The sequence below is a fragment of the Triticum dicoccoides genome, chromosome 4B (assembly GCF_002162155.2).
Source record: "Triticum dicoccoides isolate Atlit2015 ecotype Zavitan chromosome 4B, WEW_v2.0, whole genome shotgun sequence".
NCBI lineage: Eukaryota > Viridiplantae > Streptophyta > Magnoliopsida > Poales > Poaceae > Triticum > Triticum dicoccoides.
In genome coordinates this window covers 170070054-170081690 of record NC_041387.1, presented here as the reverse complement: position 1 = coordinate 170081690, position 11637 = coordinate 170070054, and the positions used below count along the sequence as shown (strand labels likewise).

General features: G+C 47.3%; 1 protein-coding gene across 1 annotated transcript; it reads left to right on the top strand.

Moving 5' to 3' along the window:
- Positions 1-517: 517 nt before the first annotated feature.
- LOC119295597 (L-aminoadipate-semialdehyde dehydrogenase-phosphopantetheinyl transferase-like) lies at positions 518-3399 on the top strand. The gene is made up of 5 exons (XM_037574031.1): positions 518-839; positions 1000-1132; positions 1303-1541; positions 2272-2443; positions 2617-3399. Exons 1-5 carry the CDS (start codon positions 709-711, stop codon positions 2770-2772), a joined length of 831 nt encoding a protein of 276 aa, XP_037429928.1. The 5' UTR covers positions 518-708; the 3' UTR covers positions 2773-3399.
- The last annotated feature ends 8238 nt before the right edge of the window (positions 3400-11637 follow it).

The window sequence follows — 11637 nt, the reverse complement described above, 5'->3', positions numbered from 1 at the left end:
GATCAGTTATAGCGCGCTATTTATGAAGGTAATCATTTAGCGGCACCATGCTGAAAAAGCTATAGCGGGCTATAACGGAGCTATAGCCGGCTATTTAAAACTATGATTTGCATGCAGACATATTTCTTTACAGAGGGAGTATGATGCAAGCCACCAGCAGCACACACATATACTACTGTCTATCAGAGGTTCTCGAACAAATTATTGGGTTCACTTAGATTTTAGACCCAATCCTCATGCATTGGCTCTGTCGACCCAGTGGCCGAAGATGTAATTGGCGTGCAGACAACACATACAATAATTTGTTTGTAGACAGCCTAACTTTAGCATCACACTAGACGGTAATTCGATATCCGATACACCAATTCATCAGAAGGAGATGATTCTAGTCCAGGGTTCTAGAGGAAGAAGGAGAGAGGCACACGCAGGTGCAGAGAGAAAGAAAAAAGAGATGCCTGTTCTTGGACGCCTCCTTCAGAGCTGCCCCCCTCATCAAAGTAGCTGACCGTTGCGTACAGTACATGGGCCTAGTCCTTCCTGACGGGCCTCCAGCTTCTTCTCAGGGGTTCGGCACCGGTTGGTGGTGGGCCCTGCTTGTCGGTAGCAGACTTGGTCGGGCCGGCGGACGCCGGCGAGGCGTCCTGGCCCCGGCTTGTTGCTCCAAGCACGCCCCGGCCCCGCCATCTCACCTTGGAAGAAAGGAATGAGATGGAGGAGGAGCACAGCGGCGGGGTGCGGCGGAGGTGGCTCGTCGACGTCGCCCGCTGGCGCCCCTCCCCGACGCAGTTCCAAGCCGCGGCTGCCCTCCTGCCGCCGCACCACCGCCATGCCATCGCCAGGTAAACTCTTCCACCAGTTTAACTCCCCCCATGCTTCCTTACCCTCTTAACTATGCCCTTCGGAGATGGATAAGAAAAACGCATGGAATTGGTAGGGTTGAATTCGAATCAAAACCCCTAACTATGCCCTTCGGGGATTGATCCCAACTCGCTGGGGCAGGTTCGTCAAGGAGGAAGACAGGAAACGAGCGCTCATCAGCCGGCTGCTCCAGCACTCGCTTGTGCACCGTGTTCTTGGCATCCCATTCCACCAAATTCACATATGCCGAACAACTGAAGGGAAGCCGTATCTGGTACTGCAGCCTGTTCAATCAATTTCATTCCGACGTCACTACACCAACTCTTTACCCTTTACTCATAACAAGTACATCAACAGATGAAATGAGCATTTGTTAGGTCAAATAGCTTCTGCAATCAATGGATCATCCTCTGATTAAGTTATATGCCCTTGTTATTCTTGCAGAAGAATAGCCCTCCGGCCTTCAGAAACTTTAATTTCAACACATCGCATCAGGGTGACTACGTAGGCATAGCATCAGAGCTGCTTTGCCTTGTTGGCCTTGATATTGTGTGTATCTCTAAGCCTCAGGGAGAAACCACCGTGGAATTCCTTAAGAATTTCTCTTCATACCTCACAGACCATGAGTGGAACTGCATTGGTCGCGCTGCCGGTTCCATTGAGATGTTATCAGAGTTCTACAGGTAATTATTTGTTGGGAGCTTTCTACTCCCTCGGTCCCATAATATAAGAGCGTTTTTGACACTTAGACAATAATGTAGAGAGAATCAGCATTCAGAGAACTATGAGCTAGTTCTAGAACCACCACGAAAACAGCATAAGAAAAGAGTAGTAGATCGATACTACTTATGAATTTCTGCTGAAACCTAACCAAAGTACCTGTACTCCCATGCCCTAAAAGCTATCATTACTGCACGCAAGTTCATAGACGCCATAGTGTTTAACAACCCATTCAGCTGCATGGAACTTGAGTCCTAGTTTTTAATATTTTAGCATAACAAATCTCTGGGTTTTGCCAACAATGTTAAAGGAGATTTTTTAATAAAATGAATAGTTTAATTTGAAATAAGTACACTTCAAACCCTACCAAGGATGTGGTTCTGGTTTTGCAAGAAGTGTATGTTAGCAGCTATTTTCGTTGAGATCGTCTTCATGCTTTTGATGATCTGCATAGTATAAATTGTTCAACCTTTTTTTTTTGAAGAAACACACCCAAAGTGTATCTTAGATTTGATAATTATCAAGGAAAACAACAAGTACATTACATTGAAAAACATACTAGCCTTCTTCTTCCGATTGATTGCCGCCCACCAGCCACCGGAGATTGAAAATCGCACTGAACCAACAGTAAAGAAGAGAGACACTTGCAAATGCCCTTGCCATACCAGGCTTTAAATTGTTGGTCTTTTGTAGGTACTGGTGTCTCAAAGAAGCATTTGTTAAAGCTGTAGGCGCTGGGGTTGGATTTGGGCTGCATCGCTTGGAATTCCACCATGTTGAATGGAGTAACATCTCTGTCTACATTGACGGGATAGAGTCTAGGAAATGGAGGTTCTGCCTTTTCAAGCTTGATGAAATACATTTGGTATGTGTGGATTGTTCACATCATATACTTTGCACAGATAGAAATCCAATTCAAAATCGATCTGGTGATATAAATCTGCTGTATGTTTTTTACAAAGCATAGAGAAGGGATATGCTCTTGCAGGTTAGTTCTTGTGACAGGTTACTTACTTACCATTACAAATGCAATTGCAGGCGTCCATAGCGAAAGGGCATCCGGAGGATGCTATACACAGCTTCAAGACAACATTGTCTAATGTGGTTGTTGAGGATGAAGAATTTTATGCTGCACTAGAGATCCCAGAAGAAACTGTCACGCTACAGACAGTGGAGCAACTTACACAATTATAATCTTAGCTAGCTAGCTTTCCAAAATAGTGCAGTAACATACGGGTGCAGGATTATATCAAGAGATGAAATGCCTCAGGCTTATTGATTCCCATTGCATACTACTGCAGGATTTGAATCAAGAGATGAGATATATACTTGAAGAAGGTATCAAATAAGTTGATTGCATCGAAGTGATGAAAAAAATCCTGGAAACTAGGAAGATAGATGTATGCCTGGTAAATGTAAGCCAATTTTGATTCAGAACAAGGAGGCATGATCTGTGCTCAGAGCTTTGCGCAGAATGATTTATAAGGATCATTTTTTTTAAAAAATGGCAAAAGGGGAACACAATTTTGGAAGGGTTTACAAGCTGTAAAATTTTGGTTTAGGTTGAGAGCTGCATATACTTTAGGCAAGTTATCCCATACGAAATTTGGCAAGGTGTCTAGTCAGTTCTCAACATAAGCACTGTATACAGCTAGTATCTTATTTGTGGTTTCAGAGGCCTGTCAAGGTTGAAACATTCTGTATGGCTGCTTCCAGATGATAGGATACAGCCATCTGAGGCGTGGAGGATTATACTCTGTAAATTATGTAGAGCTGTTGAATAATCAGAATACTGAATGATTTAGTTTCCTTTTGCTCAAATTTCGTTGGCGTGTATACAGATTTTTCGATAAGGGGCACTTTATTACTTAAAAAGGTTTATAAGTATTACAGATGGCCTCTGCATAGTGAATAAAATGTTGGACCGACTCCTTTATGCATATAAGGGCTGTAGGCCTGCAGAACGACATATTTTATTTTTGAAGTAATTGTGAATCTGTAAGATGATCACCCCAAGTGCAACCGCAACATTTTATCAAAGCAATTTGAAGTCACTTCCATAATGTGCATTTATCTTCGAAAAATAATGGACATACACTCGAAGAATTGTAATAATTAGTTAGTATCAAAATGCGGCGTGTTAGATGTGTATAGTCCATTTTCTGTATATCCCCATTGTATATGGGCTTCTTACACTTTACCACACATGTACATATATTGGCCTTTGCCCCCTTATGAATAGTAATTGCTCATTATCCAACATGGTATCAGTTGCTAGGTTAGCCTCTTTCCCGCACGATGCAACTCCATGCGTGTTCCAACCCAGCCACCGCCGCTGCTAGGCCCCATCCCTAATCTTTCTCGTCTCCGGCCGCCCCTACTTGGATCCGCTCGTCGCCTGCCGTCTCCACCTGTCGCTGGCCGTCCCCGCTACCTGGATTCGCCCCCGACGGCCTCCTCGTCTCCGGCCGTCTTCGCCCGACGCTGGCCATCCCCTCCTCGTCCAGTCGCCGCTGCCTGCCCATCCGGTCGGTGCCACCCCCTCCTCGGTCGCCGCCGCCCCCTCCTCGTCCGACCGCTGGAGACGCCGCCTCCTCCAGTTCGCACGGCTGCTGCGTCGCCTCTAGTCCGATCGGTCGCTGCGTCCAGGCCTATTCCTGCTCGTGCCCGATCTAGATCGGGCTTCCTGTGAAGGTTGACTTCAAAAAAAGAGCTCACCATGTCTTCTTCGGGCTATGTCACTGTTCCTCGGTGCTTGTTGATCTTCGGTGGCACCAACTATGTTGAGTTTGTGGGCTTCATGCGTATCCACATGCGCAGTCTTCTCCCGTGGGGCGTCCTCTCTAGCGAGGTCCCCTGTCCGCCATGCCCTGTTGCTCCTGTGGCTCCTACCCCGCGCTGTGTCGCCTTGTTCTTGCTACTGATGCTTTCAAGGCTGATCGGGATGCAGCCAAGGCTCTCGATGATGTTGTGGTTGATGCTTATGATCAGCAGGCATCAACTTATTCAGATGCTCTTTCTGTCTACCGAGATGATATGTCTGCTTACACCCAATGGTGCAATGATGATGCTCGAGATGCTGCTGTTCTCACTGCGAGTGTCCTCCCTCAATGTGCTTCGGAGTTCATGGGCCTCGGCACCGTTTGCAATGATGTGGTCTTATCTCTGTCAGCGCTATCAGCCCTTTGTTTATGCTCTCTACTTATCTGTGGCACGTTAGGAGCACGCCCTTCAGCAGGGTGACTCTTCTGTTGATGAGTTCTACACAGAGTTTTGCCATCTGGCGCCAGCTTCACTCTCTTCGGGCAGTTGTTTGTGGAGCTTGTCGTTGCTGACAGACCATGCAGTCTGACTTGGAGTTTCAGCGTGTCCATGAGTTCTTATCCCGCCTTCGTTCCGAGTTTGAGCCTCGACGTGCTCACTTGCTTGCTCGTGGCCGTGTTCCTATCTCGGAGGTGCTTGCTGAGCTTCATGCTGAGGGGACCCGTCTTCCTTCTGCTGGGTTGCTTGCGGTTCCTTCTGTGTTGGCTGCCCAAGCTCCTGTTTCGTCTACTCGTCTCACCGCTCCATCGCTCCTGCCCACACCTTCAGGGGGTGGGTCACCCTCCTTATGCAGAGAAGGGTCAGTCGCGCCGTGACACCTTCTGTGGCTACTGCTCTAGGCCAGGTCACCCAGAGTCTGATTGTCGCCAGAAGCAGCGAGACCAGAGGCACTCTTCTTCCAGTGGGACTCATGCGTCTTCCTCGACTCCGTCACTCGCTGACCAGGATATTGTGCGGCTCAAGCGCATACTGGCTTCCTCTGGCTCTTCATCGACAGGTTCAGCTGCCGCTGTGACTGCTTCCACCTCTCCATCACCGTCGGCACCTACGCAGTCAGGTACATCTTTGTGGGTTCTGGATTTTGGAGCTTCTTTTCATATGTCTTCTAATTATTCCGCGTTGTCTTCTCTTCGACCTCTTGATTGTCCTATTAATGTTCTCACTGCCGATGGCACACCCCTTCCTGTTGCTATTCATGACACTCTTACTACTCCATCTTTTTCTGTTCCTAGTGTTTCTCATGTTCCCCGTCCTACCATGAATCTCTTTTCCGCTGCCCAACTTACTGATTCTGGTTGTCGTGTAATTCTTGATGCCGACTCTTGCTCTGTTCAGGATCTTCGCACCAAGGCTTTGGTTGGTGCTGGCCCTCGACACCGTGAGTCAAAGGGCCTTTGGGAGGTTGACTGGCTTTGTGTTCCTTCCGCTGCCATCACTTCTGCCAGTTCCCATGCTCTTGTTGCCTCCTCTTCTGTGTCCTTCCAACAATGGCATCATCGACTTGGTCACATCTCTAGCTCCTGCTTGTCATCATTGGTGTGTCAGGGTGTCTTAGGGTCTGTCTCTGGAGATGTTTCTTTAAATTGGGATGGTTATAGACTTGGAAAACAGACCAAGATACCTTATCCTACTAGTGAGTCGGTATCCCAACGTCCTTTTGACTTAGTTTACTCTGATGTATGGGGTCGTGCTCCCTTTGATTCGAAAGGTGGTCATCGCTACTATGTTCTATTTATTGATGATTTCTCTCGCTACACTTGGCTCTACTTTATGAAATCTCGTAGCAAGGTTCTCTCTATATACAAACGATTTTCTGCCATGGTTCACACCTAGTTTTCCATGCCTATTCGTACTTTTTGTGTTGACTTCGCTGGAGAGTATATCTCCCAGATGTTGCGTGGTTTTCTTGCGGAATAGGGTACTCTTGCCCAGTTCTTGTGTCCTGGTGCCCATGCTTAGAATGGCGTTGCGGAATGTAAGCATCGTCATCTGCTTGAGACGGCCCGTGCACTGATGATCGCCGCTTCTCTTACACCCCAATTTTGGGCTGAGGCTGTTTATGCATCCGCCTATCTCATCAACATTCAGCCATCGACTGCCTTGCAGGGTGGTATTCCTATGGAGTGTCTCACTGGTCGCTCTTCTGACTACTCAGCCCTTCGTATGTTTGGATGTGTGTGCTATGTTCTTCTTGCCCCACAAGAATGCACCAAAATGACTGCTCGGTCGGTTGAGTGTGTTTTTCTTGGCTAGAGTGACGAACAGAAGGGCTATTGATGTTGGGATCATGTTTGTCGTCGATTGTGCATTTCGCGCGATGTGGATTTTGATGAGTCTCGTTCTTACTACCCCACCCTTCCTCCTCGAGCTTTTCTGTGGATGATATTTCTTTCCTTCTCCTTCCTAATACACCGTCCTATGTGCCTCATGTCTCCCCCTTCCTCCGATATGTCTCACTCTTCCTCCTACGCCACCGACACCACCTTCCCCTCCATCCTCCTCTCCACCATCCTCTCCGGTCTGTCAGCCTCTCTCTCCTTTTCCTCTTCACTACACTCGTCGCCCTCGTGTTGAGGATGATTCTCCTAACGCGTCTTCCACTTCCGGAGCACCTCCTTTCAGGCCTCCACCAGTTCATAATCTCTATGCTTGTCCTCGCCCCCACCTGCTGGCTATTCTCCTGAACAGTATGGCATCTCTGTTGTTGCTGAGCTGACATTCTATCAGGCGGCTCTAACTCAGCCTGAATGGCAGCTTGCGATGGCCGAGGAGATTGCTGCCCTTGAGCGTTCTGGCAGGTGGGATCTGGTTTCCTTTTCTTCCGGTGTTCGTCCAATCACGTGCAAGTGGGTCTATAAGATTAAGACTTCCTCTGATGGTTCTCTTGAGCGTTACAAAGCTTGTCTTGTGGCTCGTGGTTTTCAATAGGAGCAGGGACACGATTATGATGAGACATTCGCTCATGTGGCCCACATGACCACTGTCCGCACTCTCCTTGCTATGGCTTCTGTTTGTCATTGGTCTGTGTCTCAGCTTGACGTTCAGACCACCTTTCTCAATGGTGAGTTGCGTGAGGAGGTTTATATGCAGCCACCACCGGGGTACTCTGTTCCTGATGGTATGGTCTGCCGACTTCAACGCCCCCTCTATGGTCTTAAACAGGCACCTCGTTCCTGATTCGAGCGGTTCGCCTCTGTCGTGACTGTCGCGGGCTTCTCACCCAGTGATCATGATCCCACTTTGTTTATCCACACATCTCCTCGTGGTCGGACTCTTCTCCTTCTATATGCAGATGACATGATCATCACCGACGATGACTCTGACTACATTGCCTTTGTTAAGGCCCGCCTTTGCGGTCAGTTTCTGATGTCTGATCTTGGCCCCCTTTACTATTTTCTTGGAATTGAGGTTTCTTTGACCTCTGATGGCACTACTGCAGGATGCTGCTAATGTGACACTACGACCAGAGACCCTTCGACGAAACTGTGTGTGATGCAATAATCGCAAACGATGGTGTAAAAAAACGTCAAAAAAGGTGCAAAACGTTTGCGATGACGGATGCATCAAACACGGTTCAGATTGTAGTTGTGTGTGCGATGCAGGGCATACGGTTCAGTTCAATTAACTGTTTGCGATGAGGGGGAAAAAAGAAACGGGCAACCAGATGAAGGTGTGTGCGATATAGAACATATGGTTCACTCGGATGAACTATTTGTGATTAGGCAACACAAAAGAAATGGTCAGCCAGATCAAGGTGTGTGCGATATACGGCATGCGGTTCACTCGGATGAACTGTTTGTGTTGAGACAAGAGAACAGAAACGGTTCAATATAACAAGATGTGTGTGATACACAGCAAACAGGTCTATAATCAGAAACGTGTGCGAAGACCGATAATAACACAGACGATTGCTTCTAATAAGACATATGTGATATGCTTTATCTACACAAAATCTATTGGCCATTGGGCGAAGGGCGGTCATCCGGGTACGCAATAAGGATGCGAAGAGGCATCCTATATCAGCAAGGACTACTTGTTCCACCAATAGCTCATCTAAGAGAACTCTCAAGTTAAGTGTGCTCAGGCTGGGGCAGCCATCAGATGGGTGACTGGATGGGAAGTTGTCTTGATGTTAAATTAACTGATAGGATGGGTCATATAGGTCAAATTAAATGACCTCTATGATCCATACCATTAGTTAAATTAACGTCGAGGTCCTTATTTTTTTAACACATGTTAAAGAAGGTCTACCGCATTACTTTTTGATAATGTGCGATACGTGGCATACCGTTGATCCATCTGACCTGTTTGTGATGGAATAAGCCATGTGTGTTGTGGGGAAACGCTTGCTAGTATACAACCATTTGCGATTGATGAATTCATCACCGAAGGGTTCCCTAGTGTGTGTTCATCTGATCATCATCTACTTCTTGTGCTAGCTCGACGTTCCTTATATGCTAAGTTTCCATTAATTGATGGCGTTTTATGAACACGCCATCATTTCTCACCATTTCTTCACCTGTTTCGCGCCACCCAGCGATATTGCACACAAACCTAGGCGACGCGTGACGCACGAAGGCAACATGCATAGCCTGTAGCATATCCACCTTTTCCAAGCAAGCCAACCCACCAAAGCGCCGCCTCTACCATCAACCTCGTCGACGAGGAGAACGAGAAGGCACAACAGCCCGTCGAGGCCGAGGCGCTCCCCGACAACGCGATGGACGACGCCGTGATGCGCGTCATTGCCAGGGTTGAGCAGACCCTTGGCGCATGGCGCTTCAGCGTCGCAGATCAAGATAGGCATGTCAATGCCGAGAGACTGCAGCTCGCCGCACAACATGATCGATGGCGCACCGTAGAGCAAGCTAGGCCCGTCCGTGCTGATAGGTTGTGGCTTGCACCATAGGCCGGCCGCGCTGTACTTGCATCGGATGCCCGCCACGCCGTTCGCATGGGTCGCGCCGTTCACCTTGTCCGTGGCCCGCTCGATGCCAACGCGCTAGTCGGTAGGCTCGACCACCTCCTTGGCCCAGGTGTCCACCTGGGCGCAGTAGAGGAACATGGCCGTCGCATCCTCGAGCTTGTGATCTTCGATGAAATAGCCAACTTGGAGCTCGAGATCGCGCTCCAAATGTACCGTGAGCGTGTTGACCGCTTGGACGAACGCCTGCACGAGTTCAGGCAGAGCCAAGAGCTACCATAGGCAAGGGCTGCTGGTCATGGTCTCATTGACGCGTTTTATTTTGTTGAGTCGTTTTGACATGGATAACTATGTATTCACAGCAATCATAGTATTGCTCTGTTTATTGCTCTGTTTTAATATGTGTACTCTATTTTCCGTTCATATATGTTCCGTTTCAATGTGTGTATATACGCTTTCCATTCTGTATATGTGGATCATAATAGCTAGATTCAAATTAGTATACAAAAATAGATAGAAAATGGAATTCATTATATATAATATAAATATATCAATTGTTCGTTAGTTCATCACAGAATATATATAATATCATCACATATACATGACGATACTTAACTACTAGGTACAATGCATAAAATTGAAAACGAACAATACTAAAACTAATAATCCCTCCTGGGGCTAGTATTCCGGCAGCCCCTCGCCAACAGCTCCCTGGTGCGTGGTGTCTTCCCAGTGCGGAGGCAGTACTCCACCTCCTCCGCCTCGCAGCGCTTGACGTACTGATCTGCCTCTTGCTAGCGGACGAGCCCCAATGATCTTGCCATTTCGTTGGGCGCCCACGAGAGCTCCTTGTCGGTGACACGTTGGAGCTTATCGGCCCACTGATACGTCCATTTTGCATCATGCTTTTATGTCAATATTTATTGCATTATGGGCTGTTATTTCACGTTATGTCACAATACTTATGGCTATTCTCTCTTATTTTACAAGGTTTACATGAAGAGGGAGAATGCCGGCAGCTGGAATTCTGGGCTGGAAAAGGAGCAAATATTGAAGGACTATTCTGCGCAACTCCAAAAGTCCCGAAACTCCACGAAATGTCTTAAAATAAATAAAGAAAAATCGTCGCCAAAGATGAAGGCCAGGGGGCCCACACCCTGCTCACGAGGGTGGGGGGCGCGCCCTCCCCCCCGGGCGCGCCCCTACCTCATGGGCCCCCTGGTGGCTCTCCGACGCCCATCTTCTCCTATATGAAGTCTTTCGATGAGAAAAAAAATAGAAGGCAACCTTTCGGGACGAGACTCCGCCGCCACGAGGCGGAACCTTGGCGGAACCAATCTAGGGCTCCGACAGAGCTGTTCTGCCAGGGACACTTCCCTCCGGGAGGGGGAAATCATCACCATCGTCATCACCAACGCTCCTCTCATCGGGAGAGGGCAATCTCCATCAACATCTTCACCAGCACCATCTCATCTCCAAACCCTAGTTCATCTCTTGTATCCAATTCTTGTCTCCAAGTCCGGGATTGGTGCTAGTAGGTTGCTAGTAGTGTTGATTACTCCTTGTAGTTGATGCTAGTTGGTTTATTTGGTGGAAGATCATATGTCCAGATCCTTTATGCATATTATTACCCCTATGATTATGAACATGAATATGCTTTGTGAGTAATTACGTTTGTTCCTGAGGACGAGGGAGAAGTCTTGCTATTAGTAGTCATGTGAATTTGGTATTCGTTCGATATTTTGATAAGATGTATGTTGTCTAACCTCTAGTGGTGTTATGTGAACGTCGACTACATAACAATTCACCATTATTTGGGCCTAGAGGAAGGCATTGGGAGGTAATAAGTAGATGATGGGTTGCTAGAGTGACAGAAGCTTAAACCCTAGTTTATGCGTTGCTTCGTAAGGGGCTGATTTGGATCCATATGTTTCATGCTATGGTTAGGTTTACCTTAATACTTTTGTTGTAGTTGCGGATGCTTGCAATAGAGGTTAATCATAAGTGGGATGCTTGTCCAAGTAAGGGCAGTACCCAAGCACCGGTCCACCCACATATCAAATTATCAAAGTACTGAACGCGAATCATATGAGCGTGATGAAAACTAGCTTGACGATATTCCCATGTGTCCTCGGGAGCACTTTTCCTATTATAAGAGTTTGTCCAGGCTTGTCCTTTGCTACAAAAAGGATTGGGCCACCTTGCTGCACTTTATTTACTTTTGTTACTTGTTGCTCGTTACAATTTATCTTATCACACAACTATCTGTTACCACTTATTTCAGTACTTGCAGAGAATACCTTGCTGAAAAT